This window comes from Rhododendron vialii, chromosome 12a (genome assembly GCF_030253575.1).
Source record: "Rhododendron vialii isolate Sample 1 chromosome 12a, ASM3025357v1".
NCBI lineage: Eukaryota > Viridiplantae > Streptophyta > Magnoliopsida > Ericales > Ericaceae > Rhododendron > Rhododendron vialii.
Genome location: NC_080568.1, coordinates 5,299,408 through 5,322,686, shown reverse-complemented (window position 1 = coordinate 5,322,686; position 23,279 = coordinate 5,299,408). Strand labels below are relative to the sequence as shown.

The 23,279-nt window shown below is 37.6% G+C and overlaps 3 protein-coding genes across 5 annotated transcripts in view; all 3 read left to right on the top strand.

Moving 5' to 3' along the window:
* The first annotated feature begins 287 nt into the window (after positions 1-287).
* On the top strand, positions 288-12,094 carry LOC131310230 (ABC transporter C family member 8-like). Of its 2 annotated transcripts, none has more exons than XM_058337143.1 (12): positions 288-447; positions 887-2,832; positions 2,909-3,229; positions 3,326-3,412; positions 5,797-6,417; positions 6,521-6,685; positions 6,791-7,085; positions 7,174-7,388; positions 7,776-8,081; positions 8,221-8,284; positions 8,516-8,755; positions 11,820-12,094. In XM_058337143.1, exons 1-12 carry the CDS (start codon positions 423-425, stop codon positions 11,918-11,920), a joined length of 4,386 nt encoding a protein of 1,461 aa, XP_058193126.1. In that variant the 5' UTR covers positions 288-422; the 3' UTR covers positions 11,921-12,094. The 2 variants fall into 2 exon arrangements, with proteins under 2 accessions (XP_058193126.1, XP_058193127.1); XM_058337144.1 differs by having other exon boundaries at positions 8,221-8,288; positions 8,520-8,755.
* Positions 12,095-17,455: 5,361 nt separating this feature from the next.
* The window catches only part of LOC131310228 (putative disease resistance protein RGA4), a 103,685-nt gene continuing 97,861 nt past the window's right edge, over positions 17,456-23,279 (top strand). Inside the window, exons 1-2 of one of the 2 annotated variants that reach the window (XM_058337141.1) lie at positions 17,456-21,875; positions 22,056-22,421. In XM_058337141.1, the coding sequence (XP_058193124.1) occupies positions 17,722-18,636 (915 nt within the window). In that variant the 5' untranslated portion in view covers positions 17,456-17,721 and the 3' untranslated portion in view covers positions 18,637-21,875; positions 22,056-22,421. The remainder of the gene's footprint in view (positions 21,876-22,055; positions 22,422-23,279) is intronic. The other variant, XM_058337142.1, reaches the window with a different exon arrangement.
* LOC131309356 (putative disease resistance RPP13-like protein 1) lies at positions 18,685-20,415 on the top strand. The gene is made up of 2 exons (XM_058336014.1): positions 18,685-19,236; positions 19,744-20,415. The coding sequence occupies exons 1-2, from the start codon at positions 18,685-18,687 to the stop codon at positions 20,413-20,415; spliced, it is 1,224 nt and encodes a 407-aa protein (XP_058191997.1).

The window sequence follows — 23,279 nt, the reverse complement described above, 5'->3', positions numbered from 1 at the left end:
TCAATAAAGTTATTGTATAGTGCATGAATTTGTACCATTTCTGCTTTTCAACAGAGATCACGGTTCAGCTGTGAACAACTTCTTTACAGCAGCAATCAATCGTAACCGTTCAAAATTGTTTTGAATGACTTGAATTTTAATGAAACTTTTTCGGGAAACGTTTCATCCAGACCGTCCAAAACAATTTTGGATGACCGCGATTAGCATCATAAACAACTATTCATGACAAGCCGTGAAAAAAATTTTCTCGGTCTTTGTTAATTGTGGCAGCAACTTTCTGCTTTTGATTAGACAAACCTAAGAGGCCAAGTGGGACACTTCAATCAGTGGAGTTGGTTTTGAGCTCTTCTTCACCTGTAGGTGGTTATATATGTGGGTTTGTTTCAGTAGCTGCAGAAGTTTACGGAGCTGTTCCTCGTACGATGGCTTCCTTTGAGAGAGCACTTGGTACATTCACTGCTTACCTTCGCTCTTGCCTTTTCTGTTAGTACTCTATTTGTTTGTGATTGTTGACTGTGCTTCATTTTGAATCGCGGTTCAAAAATTGTATATATTAGTTTTTTTTTTTTTTTTATGTTCGCTGGATGTTGTTCTTGCTGTTGTACCGCCCTTCTTGTAAGATTTTGAGTATCTCTTGAATATTTGAAATGCCACCACTGGGATTCTATTCGTAATTATTTTTCACCACCTTTTACATCAAAATTGCATTGTCTTTTCCTGTTCTGTTTCCTTAGTTACTAGTTCTTGCCTTTTCAAATATTGTGCTTGGATCATGAATTTGAGAAAATTTAGCAAGGGAAAAAAAGAAAGAAATATATTTAGGTCCTTATTGATTTAGAGATGTCAGCAAATAACATGCTTCTGACCGTTGCTCATTAATATGCAGGAGGACTGTCTTGGATTTGTCAAGGTGAATTTGATTTCATCAGTTCTACTTGCATTCAGGGGACTGTCATTGATTTACTCAACATTCTATTCCTCTTTGCATTCTATTTATGTTTGTTCATAGGTTATATAAGAAACTATAGTAGGTTCAGTGAAAGGGACTGGGTCACTACTGCTATGTCAATCTGCTCTCCTCTTATTAGCATTGCATATTTCGGCTCCAGTTTATGGGATCTGATAGCCCAAAATGGAGGATTTAGTAATTGGAGCTGGGTGGTGAACTTATTTAGGGGACTAATTTGGATCTCTTTGACAGTTTCCTTGCTAGTACAAGGATCCAAATTGGTCAAAATTCTGGCTTCAGTTTGGTGGGTGTTGTTCTTTCTGTTTATTTCGGTTATAAATACCGAGGTTTTGATAAGAACACACTACATTCCAATCTTGGACATGGTAGCATGGCCTGTGAACTTGCTGCTTCTCTTTTGTGCTTTGAGGAATTTCAGTTTCTTTCTTTGTCAACCTTCCTCAGAAAAGAGCTTATCAGAACCTCTACTAGTTGAGGAGCCTCAGAAATACCATAGTAAAATCGACCAAGCTAGTTTTCTTAGTAAATTAACATTTTCCTGGGTTGATCATTTACTTAAATTGGGTTACTCTAAGATTTTAGATCTTGAAGACATCCCTTGCCTGGTCCCCGAGGATGAATCAGTTTTGGCCTACGAGAAATTTGCTCATGCTTGGGATTTACGTGAAAGAGAGAAGAGCTCAAACGATGCTCGATATTTGGTTTTTTGGGCATTAGTTAAAGTGCATATGAAAGAAATGGTCTATGAAGGAATTTATGCATTTCTTAGGGCATTGTGTGTGGTTGTTGCTCCCTTGTTACTCTATGCCTTCGTTAATTATGCGAATCGGGACACAAAAAGTATACGTGAAGGTCTCTTCTTAGTGGGGTACTTAGTTGTTGTCAAAGTGGTTGAGTCTCTGTCTCAGCGACATTTCTTTTTCAATGCAAGGAGGACTGGGATGAAGATGAGATCAGCTTTAATGGTGGCAGTTTATCAAAAGCAACTAAATCTTTCTAGTTTAGGAAGGCAAAGGCATTCGACCGGAGAGGTTATAAACTACATCGCTGTTGATGCTTATCGAATGGGAGAATTTCCTGTGTGGTTTCACTCGGGATGGACCTTTTCTCTCCAACTATTTCTAGCTGTGATTGTCCTGTTTGGGGTTGTGGGTCTTGGCGCTCTTCCTGGTTTAGTCCCTCTTCTTATCTGTGGGCTTCTTAATGTTCCATTTGCGAAGCTTCTTCAGAAGTGTCAGTTCCAATTTATGATAGCACAAGACCAGCGACTTAGGTCCATGTCTGAGATCCTTAACAGTATGAAAATAATCAAGTTACAGTCATGGGAAGATAAGTTCAAGAAATTGATTAATTCCTACCGGGAAAATGAATTCAAGTGGTTGGCGGAAACTCAGTATGGCATGTCTTACGGCACTGCCTTGTACTGGATGTGTCCTACTATTGTTTCTTCCGTTGTCTTATTTGGTTGTGCCATTTCTGGGAGTGCCCCCTTAGATGCTGCTACTATTTTCACTGTCTTGGCAACGTTGCGCAGCATGTCAGAACCTGTCAGAATGATACCAGAGACTCTTTCTGCATTGATTCAGGTCAAGGTCTCTTTTGACCGTATTGATGCCTTTCTGCTTGCCGATGAATTCAAAAAGGAGAAATTGACGACAGTTCCCTCGCTGTACTCTGATATGTGTATTAAGATACAGTCTGGCAAATTCCATTGGGACCCCGAATCTGCAATTACAACACTTCGAGATATTGATTTGGAAGTAAGACGGGGGCAGAAAATTGCAGTTTGTGGGCCAGTTGGGGCTGGGAAATCATCGATTTTATGTGCTATACTCGGTGAAATACCCAGGAGTTCAGGGAATGTGAGTTATAGAAAACTGTTTTTTGAATCTTTTTTGTTTGTTTACAAACTGAAATCTTTTGACGTGTGAACTCCAGGTTACTGTAGTCGGATCCATTGCTTATGTTTCTCAAGCTTCATGGATTCAGAGTGGGACAATACGTGATAACATACTCTCTGGAAAGCCAATGGAGGAAACGAAATACGAGAAGGCTGTCAAAGCATGTGCCCTGGACGAGGACATCAACAATTTTGACCATGGAGATCTCACCGAGATTGGTCAGAGAGGGCTGAACATGAGTGGAGGACAAAAACAAAGAATCCAACTTGCACGAGCTGTGTACAGTGATGCTGATATATATCTCCTTGACGACCCTTTTAGTGCAGTTGATGCACATACAGCAGCAACTCTTTTCAATGTAAGGCCGAGTATGAACACGTATTTATCATCTCTTCATTTCACATTCTTTACTCTTGCTGTCTGTGTCACTGACTTTAAAATGGTGCAACTGCAGGACTGTGTTATGGCAGCCTTGCAGAAGAAGACCGTGATTCTAGTAACTCATCAAGTGGAGTTTCTCTCTCAAGTTCACAAAATTCTGGTAACGAGAGTCACTTTTGATGTATGTTGGCTTTCCATCACTTTTTGCAAAATACGTGGTCTGTCGTTTTTTGGAACAAAAATATATTTTTAGAAGTAGGAATTAACAATTATTCGAAGAATAGCGGATAAGTCAAGGATCGTTCGAAGGGAGCGAAAAGCTAAGTCGCAATACTTTCAATTAATTTCTAATTTAATTCTAGAAAGGGATGAAAGTTGAATTTGTGATTTGATTTGATTCAACTAAAATTAAACTAGGAAGGAATTAAAGGATTTGGAAATAGGAGAAAGAAGGGACTAGGGTTTCTGATTCAGTCTCCCCTTGTAAATTAATTATGACAAAGTCTAGGGTTTCATTCAACTTGTAATTACCAGACCACCGTTAGGATAACAATTTCTATCGATAATTCACAAAAATATTCTCAAGACTCGTATTCAGTATAGGCTATCTTAACACGGCACGAATCGTCTCACATGACTTAATCAACGGCACAACCCATCTCACATCGTATAGTCTATCTGAACAGTCATGTTTTTTACACACGTACGACAAGCAAGGCGCGAGAGCATTTGCAAGTGTTAATTAGTTAAGAGTGGGCATGCCAAGACTTGTACGTAATGCCGCGAATCTTGACTTCCAGCTCGTAGATCGACTGTGTGTGATCCAAAGGGTAAAAATCACAAGTTTGTTTGTAGTTTGCCACAATGGTTGTGAAATTTGAATTTCCTAATCGTATAGGAAAGAAAGGAACATACGTGAAATTGACTTCATTATATCGGAATAATAAAGTTGAGGGTACAAGTAAAAGGTGGCACGAAGGCCAGTGAATACAAGGTATTTGGACAAGTCTACTTTAATGAAAGTAGTAAAGTTTATAGAATTGTTGAGCTTTGTATGGTGCTGGACCTGTTTTTCATCTTGCAATCTTGTACTTATTAGCAAACACTGCACTGGTCCAAGTCTGAATCAAGTTTCCCGCTTTCACCACAAGTGGACAAGTGTCCCATGTTCTTCATCCAGTGCCATTTGGACAAGTGTCCCATGTTCTCCTAAATTGATCTCAATGGGGAAATTATTTGGTACGTTTCGCGCCATTTGGATTTTGATTAACGGAAATGATACTCACACAACCGTTGTGTGTGTTGTGTAACCAATTCTGACTGTTCAGATGTGTATGGACGCTCTAGATTTTAAAAAAAATCTTCCAATGAAAAGTTTAACTCTTCCAAGCAAAAGTTTGATTGGGCCTTGTTCTAAATCACAAAATTAATGTGGTCCATTAATTTTTACCCAAGAAAATCCTAAATATCGCCCCTTTACTTAATATTTAATTAAATGGCCCTCTAGCGCTAGCCCATGATTTGGTGCAAAAAATGGATATAAACACTATCTCAAAGCCTAGCTCGAACCCTTGAAAACCATTGTGTGACTGTATTTAATATCGCGAATATAAATACGATACAAAAAAATGAAAGAATAAAAACTCTCATGAAAATATGAATCATCCAAGTCACACAAGCAAAAGTTGAATAAAAAACCCCCCTCAAAATCTATACAATCATACTACTTGAAGAGATATCCTCGTTACCCTAGCCGGAGAAGTTTAGCCGATCATGGTATTTTTCTTGGGAACACCTAAGGTATCCCTCAGTTATGCCTCCGAATGGTCTAATGTTATGCCTTCGAGTGGTTATGTTATGCCATTTTAGGAGAACATCGTTATAATGGCATAACACTTTTTTAGGGAAACAACATAGTGTTATGCCTTCGAGTGATTATGTTATGTCGTTTTGAAAAACGTTATGCCTAATATATATAATATAATAAAAATGTTATGTTATTTTTGAAAAAGTGTGCTATGCCTTCGGCTTATTTAATGTTATGCTTTCGAGTGGTAATGTTATACTCCTAAGAGGATACGGTAACCCTCATACAAGAGGGGATATTCTAGCATTACTATCCATTTTTCTTTCAGGTTTTGCTCCGGTCGCGGCCGCTCCCGTGGCCTCTTGCTGCGTGGGAAAAGAGATCCCCTCGCAAACCACGTGCAACGTATATGGCTTTTATGCTGTAAACTTTGACCTCATGGAAATTAGATTGGGTGCTTCTCTACTTGGTGGCCCATGATAATTTCGACCCTCAACTCGGGTTAATACGGCTTGCCACTTGATTTATTTGATCGACCTTATTTGGCACCATGTAGTAACCCGCAAGCTTGGATACCCTTATATCTCCAAATGTTATCCACGTGTTCCGAGTGTCCTGAATGCAATTAACAAGTATCAAATCCAAGTAGCGTACTAAATGGACATAACAAGTCTAAGTTAGATGGAGTAAATTGTCGTATTGACCTATCAATACATATATTTTTTTCCCTTTTCTAGGTCATACAAGGTGGAGAAGTTACTCAGTCAGGAAGCTATGAGGAACTCTTGACGGCAGGGACAGCATTTGAACAGCTTGTGAATGCTCACAAAAATGCAGCTACGGCTATGGATCCTGAAATTAATGAAAATACCAAAAACTCCTCGAAGGGAAACATTGATAGGGTGGAAGAGACAAAAGGACATTACCTTACTAAAGAAAATAGTGAGGGGGATATTTCTGTCAAAGGTCTGTCTGGTGTACAGCTAACAGAAGAAGAAGAGAAGGAAATAGGCAATGTTGGGTGGAAACCAATTTTTGATTATATCGTGATCGCAAAGGGTTTACCTGTTCTCTCTTTGAGCATACTAGCCCATATTGGTTTTCTTACTCTTCAGGCTGCCTCAAGTTATTGGTTAGCATTTGCCATTCAAATACCTAATATTAGCAGTGCCATCTTCATTGGAGTTTACACCATAATTTCAACAATAAGTGCTGTCTTTGTGTATCTGAGGGCTTATTTAACTGCTCGTCTGGGATTAAAAGCTTCTAAATCCTTCTTCTCATCCTTCATTGACTCCATTTTCACTGCCCCCATGCTCTTCTTTGATTCTACCCCAGTCGGGCGGATTTTGACCAGAGTAAGAGTCTCTTTGTTGCCATAGTGCTTTATGCACTCTGTGAGGTGTAATACATGCTATGAACAGTTGCTTATTTTGCATGCTCTCCGTTATTGGTTTTCAGGCTTCATCTGATTTGAGCACATTGGATTTTGACATACCTATCGCCATTGCCTTTGTTTATGCTTCTGCGCTAGAGGTTTTAATTATTGTTATCGTTATGGCCTCTGTAACATGGCAAGTTCTCATTGTGGCAGCCTTTGCTACAGTGGCTTCTAGTTATGTTCAGGTGGGTCTGTTTTCACTTTGATTATAGTATCCATTGTAGTCTTCATTGATCGAGGGGAGAAGGTTTAGTACGATACAAATGTATTGTTCATTTATTCAACTGCAGAGATATTATATAGCTTCTGCAAGGGAACTGATGCGAATCAATGGAACAACAAAAGCTCCTGTCATGAGTTATGCAGCAGAGACATCACTTGGAGTGGTAACTATAAGAGCATTTAACATGGCAGAGAGGTTCTTCCAGAACTACCTAAAGCTCATTGACACGGATGCAAAACTTTTCCTTTACTCCAATGTGTCCTTGGAGTGGTTAAATTTAAGAGTGGAAGGGCTACAAAATCTGACTTTATTCACCGCTGCGTTCCTCCTGATTTTTCTTCCAAAGGGGGGTATGGCTCCAGGTAAACTAGTACCATCCACTACAACAATTCAAGTATATCAATTAGCATCACTGTTTTCACATTCTTCAAATGTGTACATTTTTTGCAGGTCTTGTTGGACTTTCCCTTTCTTATGCTCTGGTTCTGACCTTTGCACAAGTGTTTTTTACTCAATGGTACAGCAGCCTTTGTAATTATATCATTTCAGTGGAAAGGATCAAACAGTTCTTGAACATACCTCCCGAGCCTCCGGCAATTGTGGAGGACAAAAGGCCACCATTTTCATGGCCTTCCGAAGGGAAGATAGAGTTACAGGATCTCAAGGTAAGAGAACTTTATTACTCCATATAATATGTTTTTGATTTGATGAGCTTCATGCAAATGCAAGAAGAAGTGGTTTTGATGAGTATGGAGATAGTAGTTGGTGAAATGTTTTAGATGTCTTCGTGGGGAAGGGTGGAAATGTACCTACTGATTCGTGTCTTGATCTCTCTGTGTTCTCACCTAATTGGAAATGGTAGTCAGTCAGTGCGGTATCCAAGTCTCCTCTCCTAATTGGAGATGTCCAAACAAGTTATCTCAGAAGCTCCAGCGATGGTTTAAACCCACTTATCTCTCATGTTGACGAATGCTTCTAAAACTTTTATTATGTATTAGCTAGCTCAATTCACTGATGGTTCTTAAGTCGCCCGGTTCATTTCTTGTTTTCAGATAAGATACAGGCAAAATGCTCCGTTAGTTCTGAAGGGAATCACTTGCACTTTCAGAGAAGGGGCTAGAGTAGGAGTTGTTGGAAGGACCGGAAGTGGCAAAACAACCCTCATAAGTGCTTTATTTCGCTTGGTAGAGCCGGAAAGTGGGAAAATTCTTATTGATGGGCTTGACATTTGCTCCATAGGTCTCAAGGATCTGAGAATGAAACTTAGCATCATTCCTCAGGAGCCAACACTTTTCAGGGGAAGTGTTCGAACAAACTTGGATCCTTCAGGCCTTTATTCTGATGATGAGATATGGAAGGTAGAGCCAATAAATTCTAAGTTGTCTCCATGTATCTCATTGATGACATTTGCCTTGTCAATTATCCGGTTCTGTAGATTTTGATCAATCTTCTTTCATAATGTACATGTTTACAGTCCGAACAATTTTTTATTTTCAGGCTCTAGAGAAGTGCCAACTCAAGGCTACCATCAGCAGTCTTCCCAACTTACTAGATTCTTCAGGCAAGTACAATTCAAAATCTTGTGAAGCAATTTAAATGAAGAATGACTCAAATAAACCGTCGAAATAATTTGTGACCTTTCTTTCTCGGGACAATGATGCAATATGAACCTTAAAGGTTAGAATGAGTTCATTGTTCAGTGTAATTTTGTTTCACACACAAACCTAGATTTGTTAAGTACATGTCTATAATTAACAACTGAAGACCATGTCCTTTTGGTCTATGTTTGCAGTGAGTGATGAAGGTGAGAACTGGAGTGCAGGGCAACGACAGCTCTTTTGTCTTGGGAGAGTCCTTCTGAAAAGAAATAGAATTCTAGTTCTAGATGAAGCTACCGCCTCCATTGACTCGGCGACTGATGCAATTCTACAGACCATTATTAGGGAGGAATTTTCAGGTTGCACCGTGATAACTGTGGCTCACAGAGTTCCAACCGTCACCGACAGCGACATGGTCATGGTTCTTTCTTTCGGTATGCTTGTTTTCCTCATATTTAAGAAATACGTGAAGGCTTCTTTATTTTTTCCGCAAACATATATAGATAGATACTACAAAATAAAATAAACCACATACGGGCACTTCAATAGCATCATGTTCTTCCCAAATGACCATGGGCTTCAACCCAAATCTATGTACTGCTGCCAAAACAGCAGTACTCTACTCTAGAGGTCAATTGTGTTTACACCCAGTCCTTGACGAGCGCTGGAAAGCCATTTAATTGAAATTTAATTAAATGGGCCTCAAAACAGGAATGGATTGAATTAAAATTAATGGGCCAAAAATGTTAACTAGGCCCGGTTAATTTTAGCTCAATCTGGATATAACTTGAAATTATGGGCGATGGGTCATATTATTTACGAGCCAAATTGAGGCCCATTCGGTTTGTATGATGAGAGCAAAGGCCTTCTATTTTTAAGCCCATTGCTAGGAACTATGATTAAATCTTCTGGAACTATCCCATGAAAAAAGGACGTTGGTTAATTTATTATTGTTTATTAAAAGGCTCTTTGACTAGGTCAAATGGCCAATGATGCTTGCAAACCCCCAAAAAAAGGAAGTAGAGGAGGCCCACTATCTTTCTAAGGTTCCGTTTCAAAAATCTTCTTAAAAAATAAGCAGCTTATTTCACATTTTCAAACTCAAAAATAATGTAAATAAAAAATATTTTTTGCATCGTATAAAAGATCTCGATGAGATCTTTCAAACAAGATCCATATTGCATATTTTTAGATTTCAATAAATTCATAATTTTTTAGCTTGAAATTGCTTTCTTAAAAAATAAGGACTTTTTTAACGTTCCGGAACGGGGCCTAACTACCCATAATTAGGAATGGGCACGTGGATAAATTTTATTTACTTCTTATAACCGCCCACTACCCCATGATCCCATGAAATGAAAGTTATAAAGGACACTTGGCATCACGAGAGGAGGGCAACGAGTGCCCTTACATGCAGAATCGTGGATGCTCTTTGCCTAAAAATACAAGTTCACAAGGAAAAAAAAAAAGGGTTTTCACACCAATCAAGTCCAACGCTTAGGAAGGGGGGGAGGGGGGGCTGCTGCCGTGCCCCGTTTGTGGACCCACCCCCAGTCTCGCTCTAATGATCGGAAGCGTTCACTTTGTAGAGCTCGTCGAGTAGAACAACTATGCAAAAAATCAGCTTAATTGGATATCATTAAGTGCCTGATCGGAGCCCATATAACTCTCGGTTCATGGGTTACAGTGGATTTGATCCAGTGTTTCAGATCCATTCTTTTCAAGATAAAAAGGTTTCGATCAGGCACTTAATGTTATCCAATTAAGCTGATTTTTTGCACAGTTATTCTACTCGACGAGCTCTATAAAGTGAACGCTTCCGATCATCGGAGTGAGACCGGGGTGGGCCCACAAACGGAGCACAGCAGCACGTTGTTGTCCCCTTGGAGGCAGCAGCCCCCCCGCTTCCCAACGCTTAAACCAAAGTCTTCCCAGCGAAGCAGCTATATTTACTTTTCCAGCATTCACTCAATTACTTCATCAAGTAATTTGGGTTTTACTTTTTTTTGTACCCAACTTTATTATTCCGACATCATAAAGTTTTTCTTTATCTTACGTTGCTCTCTTTCCTACACGGTTAGGAAATAGCTAAGTTCACGCTCGTTGTGGCAAAACCACGAATCATCATTGCAATCTAGCCCTTAGGTTTGCAGCACATTCGCTCGTACGGTTACGAAGTCAGAAAATCCTTACGTTAGACGCGACAAATCCTAGCACGTCCGCACTCAGTCCTTGATCCATTTTGTGAGCAACACATTTTTATTTTGTAAACTTTCTTTTTCTGATAACCGAGTGCCAAGGTTACCTTCCAAGCACCTGGAGGTCCTGGACCAAACCCTTGTATCTATAGACTTATCGTTATGCTTTTTTCTCCTAGTTATCTGTTTACAATGCGGGAAACTCGGGTATTACTTTTTGAAGTGACTCTGAGGCGGCAAGGCGGCTCTACTTTTGTGGTTCCATGGTCAACTGAACATTTAAATTTTTTATTTTTTTTGCTTAGAATACATGTATAATTTTTGGGCTAACTTACTTTGAACACTCAATCAAAATGTCAATGAACACTCAATTCTAATAATCCTGAACACCTAACCCAAAAAGAAATAAAAAATTGGACACCCAACCCAAAACCAATTAAACACTCAACCAAAACTCAATTGCAGCCCATCAATTCAGATAATTTTTATTTGAACACCTAGCACATTACCTCAAATAAAACTCACAATCATAATGAAAAAAATTGAAAAAAAGAAAGGAAAAAAAGAAAGAAGAATTTATAGGGTAAGAATTATGCTTTGCCTTCTCTCTCCATCTTTATTGTCGATGGTTTAAATGTGTTAATTTTGTATTCATGACAATAACTACTGTATTACTTCTTCTTCTTTTTTTTGTTTAGTAAGCTTATAGAATTATGGGCATGAGTTTAAAAAAAAATTTCAACTACGTTGCAAAACCCTGTTAACTTGAATACTATTCCTTGGAACTTAAAGACTACGATAAAAAATCTCATCGTGTCCTCCTAAAAAACAACATATTTTTTAGAATATCAGCCCTAACATACTCGCTACTATTTCTTTTAAAAGGGTTTTAGTAGATTAATATGTTTGTTAAACGTTGACACAAAACATGAGAACTCATCAAGTACAAGTGTAAAATTTTACCCCCTGCATTCTCGAAACACTATCTAGTACGCAATACGACAACTTTCAACAAAAATTAAATTTTTGTAAAATAAATATAGTATACATTTTCCAGTTCTCATTTCACCTCGTAGTTAATTTTTATAGAATAGAGGTTATACTTTTTGACCGCACTATTTACACTAAATTATGAAATTTTGTACATATATTATTGGTTAATAAATCAACTAGTAGAGTTAAGGTAATTTCTAAACACTCTGCCACAAATTTCTGAAGCCGCCCAAATTTCTGAAGCCTCCACTAAGGCAGTGTTGGATTAGTCAAATGAAACTAGTTTGTGCATCTTGTGATTTTGCAGGGGAACTTGTGGAATATGATGAGCCTTCAAAGCTTATGGAAACTGATTCGTCGTTCTCTAAGCTTGTCGCCGAATATTGGTCCAGCTGCAGGAAGAACTAACTGTATGCAGAGTTCTAATATTCATTACTGGAGAATGTGAAAGAAAACTGAAAATAGAATAAGAAGGGGAAGAAGAAGAAGAAAGAAATTTCATATTTACTTTCGTGAGGTGTCTTGTATTTACTGTACTCTCGACTAGGGCCGTTTACCCAACTGAGAGGTATTGGGTTCAAACCTCACTATATGCGAGTAGTGTTGTTGCGGTGGTTTATCCATTCCTGTCCCCTCCCGTCCAACCGATTGCCCCCCGGTTGGACCCTGCGGTTGAACGGGCCCCCACGGTCGAGTGGGCCCGAGTCATTTCTTTCCTCTCGTTTCACATGTCAATTTGGGAGGTGTGGCACGTGTTCGGGTATTCTTGACCCTCTACAAAGATCACCTTTTAGAGAAGCAAATTAATGACCATAAGACCTCTCTGCAGTAAAATCCTCACCAGTGGGTTGTGTTCTTCACCAGATTCAACTTCTAAGAGAGATTAAAGCTATGGTCATCTCTCTCTGATTAACAAAAATAAGCTAAATGGCTGGCAATGAGTCAATGACCAAGACATAAAACATAAAAATAAGCTAAATAGCCGGCAATGACCAAGAGACAAATAAATAGGTTTTTGTTAATGTATGTCCTAGGCCCTAGGGACATATGATAAAAGCGCATTAATTGCTCCACATTACTCCACTTCCAAAGGGAATGTAACACAAACAATGGTAGAGTAATCAATTACGTTTTGGAAAGATAAACCTTTTTTTATGTGACGAAACTGCCCTAGCTACCCAGCAAACAAAAACCTAAGAGTTAAAAGAATTTACCAAATAAACACAAAACTTATTTGAAAAAAATGTTTGCTCGTGTTCTCTCGTGAATTTTTGGAATATAATTTCAGCAAACTTAATTATCACATATAAATTAGAAAAAAGAAGAGAAGCTATTGAATCAAACCTAAACACTTTCTCCCTTACAAAGTTTCAATCGGTAACATTCCTCTTTTTTAAAATTATTAGTATGCTAATTAAGAGTCCGTTTGGACTTTCTTGACTAATAGTTTATTTATTCTTCGGCTTTCGTGATTTTTTTTTGAAACTTTTGATCAAGAGAATTTACTTCATATTTTGTTTTGATGAGAGAAAACATAAAAGTAAAAGAACTAAATATAAAAAAAGTTTCAAAAAATATAACATTTGCCCAAACAATAAGCCAAAAGTGTAAACTTTTGGATTATAATCTGGTTAATAGCTTGTTTTGGAATGTATAAGTATTTAGTTATTAAAAGAAGTGCTACATACTCTTCCATTTGTTTTTCCAAGCTTCAGCGGTTTTAGCCTCTCTAGCTCTTTTCCTCCTTTCCTTTTCTTGCTTAGAGTTCAACGAAATAAACAATAACTTGCTTTTACCATTTCGGTGGCTGATATGGAGTCACCATAGGAGGGTTTTTTTTTTTTTTTTGGGTTAAACTCGCAAAAGTTGAAAGACCTGGAAAAATAAAAGGAGTTGAAAAGATAGCATAGAGGAAAAAATAAAAAGGATAATTCGGTCTCACCATAAACAAGTTTTTCTCCTAGTCAATGTTACCTAAGAGTATCCCTGCAAAAAATCAGATCCATTGGTCCATTAGATATGCGTAAGTGGTTGATCAAATCTTTCAAATTTTATTCAGAACTTACCCCTACCTTCTCAAATTCAAAGCCCTAGTCTTTCCCAGTGTGCCCGAGCTCTCTGGGCACAATGTTAGTAAATTCAACAAATACTTGAGGCAATTAACAAGATATATATATATATATATATATATATAAACTATTTAACATTTATTTCAGAAATTAATGATTCAAGTTCTAAACATCGAGGAAAATATATAATTTGACTAAACATGTAAGATTTTGCCATATTCTTCCATTGTGTGAGTTTCTTTACATGGGTTGTATTTTGCCATATTCTTCCATTATGTGAGTTTCTTTACATGGGTTGTTTGACGTTTTCATTGTCGGACTTTTGTTTTGTACATGTGCACAAGAGTCTTCCATTTTCAACTGGTGTAGGTACATCTATAATCTATACACATAAAGCTTTTCTGTTCGCATAAACCTCTTCTTTTTATATACTGGCCTTTTGTCCTTATTTCTATTATGCTACCTATAGACAGGGTCGGATCCAACGCAATGCATTTTTTTTGTGTGAATCACAACAGGATGTATTATATATTAAACTAGTCATAATATAACATAATGTACACCTAGATCAAGTTGTACGGACTCTAGTTTCCCACTAGAAAGGTCTTGTGTTCGAAACTGGGTATTGCCATTTGACTATTTCTTTTTACGCCTAGAAAAAAAGAATTCTGCAAAATTGGCTCCTGGTAGGACTTGAACCAGATAATTCAAGACTTAACAAGTTGTAGTACTACAAAGCCAAATCATACAATTCTACCAATTACTCAAATAAAAATGTCATAAATGATCTATTGAAAATGTAAAAACAATAGTACATTCATTTTTTTATTCTGTTATATTTTTTTGAATGCATTTTTCTTTATATTAGATTATGAGTATTTTTATTACGTTTATGATCGAAAGGTGACCCATCTGTTTGAAATTTCTGGATCCGCCACTGCCTATAGAATATAATTACGGCTCTCGGCCACCTTGATTTTTTTAATGCAACCACCAATTGACCCAGAAGTCTTTGTTTTTGTATTTTTTTCTTCTACACATGAGGATGGTATTAACAAGTTCTTAATGATTCAAGAACATATAAGATTCAAGTTCTAAAAATCGAGGAAAATTATTTATAAAACATATAAGATTTTTTTTCTCCAGATTCTTCCCAGTATGGAGTTTCTTACATGAGTTGTACTCTACCGGGTGTGATTGGCGTTTTCATTGTTGAACTTCGTTGTATTTACGTGCACAAGATCCTTTCATTTTTCAACTACTGTAGGTACATCGATACATATAAACTTTTTCTTTTTATATACTGGTCTTTCATCCTTATCTCTATCAAATTACCTATAAATTATAGTTTCTGCTCTTAACCACTTTGATTTTTTAATGCAACCACCAATTGACCTGAAGGTCTTTGTTTATATATATATATTTCTTTTCTTTTCTCTTTCTACCCATGGGGATGGTATTAACAAGCACGGTACTCTCGTGCTATGCATTAAGCACAATTTTTTTTTTTTTGATGATTTTATCTACAATTATGATAGTGGTACCGAAAGCGAATTGTAAAAAAAACGTACACTTTTGGGTCCCACACAAATAATCCAAATTGTTCATTAATTTTTAAATAATTTTTTGAGGGCCTCCGTAAAAAATCAGATCCATTGGCGTTGGATTGGACATGCATAAGTGATTGATCCAATCTTTTTAAGTTTCATTCAGAACGTACCCCCGCGTTCTAGAAATCAAAGCCCTAATCTTACCCAGTGTGGCCGAGCTCTCTGGGTACGTTGAAGGACAAGCTCAGCGGATTAGAAAACGGTACCTGCTGGCACAATGTTTAGTAAAGTTCAAGAAATACTTGAGGCAACAAGATAGTATAAACTATTTAACATTTATTTCAGAAATTAATGATTCAAGTTCTAAAAATCGAAAAAATATACTCCCTCCGTTCCATAATATTTATCCGGTCCGCAAAACGGAGACTATAAAATAATGTATTTCTTTCAAGAAAAAATTCAAATTTTTTTCATAAGTTAAAAGAACTCGTCAAGATCTAGTAAATTGTTAAATTTTTTTTCAACTTTTCTTACAAAAATTGTATTATTTTTACATCTCCGTTTTGTGGACCGGACAAATATTATAGGCCGGAGGGAGTATAATTTTACTAAACATGTAAGATTTTGCCATATTCTTCCATGATGTGAGTTTCTTACATGGGTTGTACTCTACCGTCGTGATTATGATTGATGTGACGTTTTCGTTGTTGGACTTTGTTGTGTATATGTGCATAAGAGCCTTCCCTTTTTAACTAGTGTAGGTATATCTGTATACATAAATATTTTCTTTTCGCATTGGTGTTTCGTCCTTATCTCCAACATATTACCACTAGAATATATATAGCTACTGTTGCCGGCCACCTTGATTTCTTAATGCCATCACCATCCTGAGGTCTTTGTTTATATATTTGTCTTGGTGTTCTATGCATGGGTATAGCATTACTCGTGCCATGTACGGACGCACAAGAATATTCTTTGATGTTTTTATCTCTCATCGATGTTAAAATTTTTTTAAGATATTTAACGTGAGGGAAAATGCAAGGGGAAGTTTGAGAGTTTTTCATTTCACTGTAGAGTGGGAAAACCAGAAGCAAATGGAAGATGAACGTTAGTGGGCTATGGTGGAATTTTGTTTGACTTTTTATTTTTTCTATAAAAAAAAAAAGAGTGTGTTTTCTACTATATATATATATATATATATATATATATATATTATACTCCCTCTGTCCCTAAATAAATGTCCGGCGTGCAAAACTAGGCCTTCAAAAAGATGCATTTGTTTTGTTAAAAAAATTAATTTTTTTTACAAATCAATAGATAATAATGAGTTCTATTAGATTGTAAAAAAAATTAATTTTTTTAATAAAAAATATGCATGTTTTGTAAAGCCTAGTTTTGCGCGTTGGACACTTATTTAGGGACAGAGGGAATAAGAGTGTAATTACCAACTTTTTTTTTTTTTTCTATCTTTGTTTTTTTTTTTATTGTCATGAAATTTTTCTTAATTTTTAGCCAAAAAAAGGAGTAAAATCGAAGAACCATACATGCCCACCTACTAACGCATAAGCAACAAGAGAAAGATTTGATGTTTTTTCTGTTCACGTTCATTGAACAAACAAGACGCTAGGTTAAATATCTATCTACATGTACACAGAAATTAGCCCAATTCATTGTTTAGAAATTGGCCCATTTCATTGTGCCTTTTCTCTCTTCTTAATTTTGACCTTTGAGAGCACATCCAACCAATCTCTAAAACTTCAAAATGGAAAATGAATGTGGCATATTGAAGAAAATTTTTGTAATTTATTTACATTTTTTGCACTTGAATTTTTTTTTTTTTTGTAATTTATTCGTATTTTTTGTACTATGCTAAAATGATACACTTCTTCGTCATCTCAACATCAAAGCCCTAAAAAATCACAACCCAGGGTGCCCGAGCTTCTGTGGGTACGTTCACTACGTTGTCTAAACTGAAGGACAAGCTCAGTGGATTGCTCGGAACGTATGCTTTCTTTTCTCCCCTGGTTTCAATTTGTATTTTTCCCATTAAGATTTCATATTAGAGAAGCGAATGACAAACAAAAAAAAAGGAAAAAGATTTGCTTTTAGTCTTACAAAACTGGACAAAGTTGGTCCAAGTGACCATTTTCCCACAAACAATCGACCTCTTGCACATTGCACGAATCAGCTTGCAGTAGGGTTTGCTATTAGAAGTTACTGTGATAAACAAGATTCACTACTGACGCTGTTCGATTGGAGTTTTTGAAGGACCATATTGGGAGAGTATATGAACCAATTGTGGGTTGTGTTCTTCCCCATGGGTTGTGTTCTTCCCCAGATTCAACTTCTAATGAGATATTAAAGATATGGTCAACTTTCCCTGATTAACAAAAATAAGCTAAATAGCCGGCAATGACAAAGACATTGACCATAAAAATAATCAAGACTTCAAATCTGCCGCCATATGATAGGAGTAGTAGTTGTCCTCGATCTGTTGTAATCACAACACCCTTCTCTGTTCTCTTGTATTCTTATCCTGCTAATTATTCGCCAAACATTTTTTCCTTCAAGTCCCAATTTCTGTTTACATATGGAAACCATGATTCCTTCTGTGCTCATCTCCGCAGCCAAGGGAATCCTGAATGGGTTGCTTCCCCTAGCAATAAATCAGATTAACCTGGCATGGGGTTTCAAGAAAGACCTCGAAAAACTCCACGAAAGGCTAGAAATTATTCAGGCTTTGCTATATGATGCAGAGAACCAGAAAATAATCTCACATACTATGATGGCATGGCTAAAGAAACTCAAGGCTGCAATCTGCGATGCTGAGAATGTGCTGGATGAATTGGCCTATGAAGCTCTTCGAAGAAAGATTGAGGTTCACGACCGGAAGAGGGACAAGGTGCGCCATTTGTTCACCCACTCTGATCCATTGTCATTCCATTTCAAGATGGCTAATAAGGTCAATAACATCAATAAACTGTTAGACAGAATTTGTAAAGCAGCAAATGATGTTGGTTTTAGACCAGCTGAGCAACCCAATGATGCTATTGTTCAACCTAGGGAGTGCATGATGAGTCAACCTTTTATCGATCATACACAAGTTGTGGGTAGGGATGGTGATGTTAAGGTAGTGGTAGATATGTTACTTGGTTCTTATGTAGAAGATGATTTACCTGTCGTTGCTATTGTAGGAATACCTGGGCTAGGAAAGACAACTCTTGCTCAGGTAGTTTACAAAGAAGCAAAAGTCACTAAGAATTTCTGTGCAAGAATGTGGATTTGTGTATCTGATGATTTCAAGGTGGAAAGGTTATTGAATGATATGGAGCAATCTCTTACGGGAGATAAGTCTGAGACTCATAGCATTGAAGGGGTAGTGAGAAAGCTTAGACAAAAACTGAATGGGAAAAAATACTTGCTTGTATTAGATGACGTTTGGAACACGAAGCCAGATTTATGGGTAGACCTAAGATGTTCTTTGGTAGGAATAGGTGGCTCTTAGGAAAGCAAAATTTTAGTTACTACACGTAGTATGGAAGTTGTATTAGCAATGCGAACATCCCCGTCATGCACCCATCAGTTGACGACACTTTTAGAAGCTGATTGTTGGACAATGTTTAGGAAAAGAGCATTTTCCAATAGAGAACCAAGAGAAACTCCAACTTTATTGGATATTGGTCGAAGAATGGTAGAAAAGTGTAAGGGTGTACCATTAGCGATAAACTCATTAGGAGGTCTACTGTACTCGAAGCAGGATGAACAAGAATGGGAGTTCATCGAGAAGAGTGAAATATGGAGTTCACTCGAAAATGAAAATGGTATTCTACCAATATTGAGGCTTAGTTTCGACCATTTACCGTCACCATCTTTGAAACAATCTTTTGCATACTGTTCTATTTTTTCAAAGGATGAAGTCATTATCAAGGATGAGTTGATTCAACGTTGGATGGGTCTAGGATATCTTCAACCTTCTTCAAGATGTAAGGTGGAAATGGAAGAGTTAGGCAATGAGTATTTTAATACTTTATTGCGCAATTCGTTATTCCAGGAAGTGGAATATGACGAGTACAACAATATCACAAGTTGCAAGATGCATGATCTTGTACATGATCTTTCACTTCATGTCTCATAGGGTAATTGTTTGACTTTGGAAGTTAGTGAGGTGAAGAATAATCCCGATGTTGAAAATCTGTCGTTACTTCTTAGAGAAGAAACACGGTTAGATATTTCAGAAGAAAACATTGGAAAATTGAGGTCACTATTTTTAACGGGAGATCTCCCCGAAAACACCAAAAATTTTCAATGTATTCGCGCTTTGTGTTTAGTAGACTCCAAGTTGCCAAGTTCAATATGCAAGTTCATACATTTAAGGTTTCTTGACATCTCTAGCTCTTCTATTACGAAAGTTCCAAATTTTATCACCAAGTTCTACAATTTGGAAACACTAAAGCTACCATGGTATCTGGAAGAACTTCCAAACGATATCCATAACTTGGTTAGCTTGAGACATTTTTATCTTGGAAATTCATATGGATCTAGAAAGTTAATGCCGATGAAGATAGGGCAGTAGACATCATTGCAAACATTACCCGTCTTTGTGGTGGGCAAGAAGAGTGGCCATAGAATCGAAGAGTTGGGTAACTTAACCAAGCTAAGAGGTAGGTTGGTGGTTCGGGATCTACAAAATGTGAAAGACAAGGAAGAAGCAGAGAAGGCTAAAATGTTTCAAAAATCTAAACTTCAAGAGTTGACATTGTACTGGGATGGAGACCTTAGAAACTCCAACGATAACCATGAGGATGTGTTGGAGGGACTCAAACCTCACCGGAAGGTTAAGGGATTAATACTTTGTTATTTTGGAGGAAGAAGATTGGCTTCATGGATGAGTACTACAGATGCCCTTTTGCTTCTAAATTTGGTGAAGATTGAATTGAAGGACTTCAGATTATGTGAGCAAGTCCCTGTGCTTGGACACCTTCCGCATCTTGCGACGGTCAAAATGGTTCGTTTGCATAACTTGAAGCGTATTGGTCCTGAGTTTTATGGACCAGATGAAGGCATTATTGATAATTGCAGTACTAGTGGGGCAGCAGCAAGAGTATTTCCAGCATTGAGGGAATTCCAACTTTTTGATATGCCTCAGCTAGAAGAATGGTCAGACGTATCATCATTACCTGTTGTTGGCACGAGAATGCTAGAGTTCTTCCCCCTTCTTCAGAAGTTAGATATCTCAAAGTGCCCCAAGTTGATAACCATCCCAGGGGATTTGTTATGCATTTAGCAATTACTTTTTACATTGTACTGTATTTACCATAATTACCAAGAAATGCGGTACAGCATGTCCCTGCTCATATATGTGGGAGCAATTTTTGTTCACCCTCATCTTTAGTGAGGGTTACTTTAGACACATTTTATGAGATATTTCGCGGGTTCATTTTGGTAATCAAAATCGTTCATTGTATAAGAATAAATTTGTTAAGATACCATGGAAATTCAGTTTAATCGGATATCGATAAGTACTCGATGAAAAAAAATCAAATTTTGCTTTATCCAGTTATACACCCAAGAACTATATTTTTTTAACAAGTACATACTGATCCTCGATTGAACTGATATTTTTCTTGATCTCTTAACAAATCAATTTATACCAAAATGAACAGTTTTGATCATCAAATCAGGACCCGCAATATTAGCTCACAGAATGCAGGTAAAGTTTTGGCAAGGGTGAACAAAATTTCTCTCTGTAGAGGTAGATGTGGATTGAGAAAATATTGCTACTTTAATGGAAGATTTGCTAAAAAAAAGCAGTGAGTCCCTAATGCTTTGTTTGGAATTTGTGGAAAAAGCGGGAAGGGAACAAAAAATAATTAAGAAGAAAAATGTGAGGAAAATAAAGGGAAAATTACACTCTACTTAATACACTATTTTGCCATTTTCTCTCCACTTAATTCTGAATCCAAACAAGGGAAGATTTTTTTTTGAAACTTTCCCTCTTTTCCCTTCCTTTCTCCATGTTCCAAACAAAGCATAAGCGATTTGACAATAGGGGAAATGGATGAGCTAAGTTATTTCCTCAAAACCTAGCGTTACTTGAGAAGTTAGAAATATCGGTCTCATTACTATAACCTGATGAGTCCAACTGACAAAACTGAAGCAGCATTCAATGGCTTGACGTCCCTTCAACATCTTGAAATTGAACGTTGCCCCGAGTTTTCAAGTTTGCCTAAGGAGCTGCTACAACCAACCCTCGTAGATATACGCCTAAAGTGGTGTCCAAAGTTAAAAACGCCCAATCCAGAAGCATCACGTGGCCTCACATCCCTCAAGAACCTGACAGTTGAAGAATGTCCAATCTTGTGGAGTTATTGGGAGGAGGGACTGGTTTGCTCCTCCAATCTTCAATCATTGCATATAGGTGAATTCACTGAGAAGTTAAGATATTTCCCCTGGCCCTCCCCAAGTGCTGCATCATCACCATGGTGCCATTTCACATCCCTGAAGTATCTAGTTTTAGTGGGATGGGCAGAGGTCAGGTCTCTGCCTGATCAACTTGAGCACCTCTCTGCCTTGACAAGTTTAAAACTTCAGCATTTCAGTGGATTGGAATCTCTGCCGGAGTGGCTGGGTAACCTTTCAAAATTCAATCCTTGGAAATACATGAGTGTCCCCTTCTTGAGGAAAGATGTGAAGAGGGAGGCGAAGATTGGCACAAGATTGCTCATATTGCATCTATTCAAATAGGTAACTTATTCTTCGAGTTCTTGTCTCTGCCTCTCTCTCTCTCTCTCTCTCTCTCTCTCTCTCTCTCTCTCTCTCTCTCTCTCTCTCTCTCTCAGGTGTCTATGTTTCTCTTCTCCATGTGCGTGTGTGAAATAATCAATGGAAAATGTTATCTGGCCTTTGTGATTATTGGGCTTTCAGATTCATGGGATCGATTTTGCTGAGCTGACGTGTACCCTCTACATGCAGATAAAGCTTGAAAGTACCCTGCCAGGCATGTAATTTCTCACTTTTTGCATTATCTTTTGTTTGTGTTTCTTAGACTAGGTACTCTTTCAATGGCAGTTTTAGTGGGTCTATTCTCTTGGTCGTATACATCCAGCCGTTGTGATTTCTGAGACCTCTGCGAAAATGAAACAACAGGGCTTGTGACAGCGGACTCTGTTGAAGAAAGTAGTCCTTAACTATTTAACTCCACATTTATTTAAATCCTGTGATTGAAATGGTTTAAGTAATCCGTTCTTTCTATTCACTGAGCACTCAGTGTACAAAGTGAAAATCCTCAAGGTCCAGTCTTTGAGACAGCGCAATATGCCAAGTCTATCTAACAAATTCACTGTAAGACTTGGATTTCAAAGGTCTTTCTCGTGCATGAATAGTTTTCCTAACACTATTCTAAATATTTATTTTCTTTAGACAAGAATTCTCTGTTCAAATTGTTTGAGAATGTTTTTTGCCTGCTGGTTAGCTGCAAATTGTCCAGAAATCGATAAGCTTGCGATTTGAGTGCTTCTTGATTGAAATCAATATTTGTGTAGGTCGAAGTGAAGCTTTTGATTGAAATCAATATTTAGTACTGGTTCTATGGCTGCTATTTCTGTTTGGTTTTAGCACTTTTTTTTTGGGGTGGCGCTAATGCCACGATTCTTTTTTTTAATGCCACAACAATTTTGGCTGAGAGACTATTATGCCCTCCCTTCATCACTCTTTGACTCAGCCCTTTGTTCTAACAGTTCTGGCCCCCCTCTCTCTCTCTCTCTGAGCTCTGCTCCCCCTTTCATCTCATCTCATTTTGGGCATCTACCATTCCAGATCTATTTATTTTGAGGAATCAGATGGCGGAGACAACCAATTGAGGGTCGAACATCCAAGGTCACCAATCTGAATATGATTTTGCAACCCTCATATGATACAGACCCAACCACTTCTTTCCGCACAAAAGCAGCGAGATTGTCTCGCGATTGGCTCCTTTCGCTCATGACGACAGTGTTTCTTCGAATCGAGCAATACCTGAGTACCATTCACTCAATTTGCATCTGCTATCTAAAGTGTTCTTACCACATGAAAAAGTAAGAAGCTTCAACATCAACGCAGTGCGGGCAGAGAAGAAAAAAATCACAGCTTTTCTGTCGGCCCCTACATCTT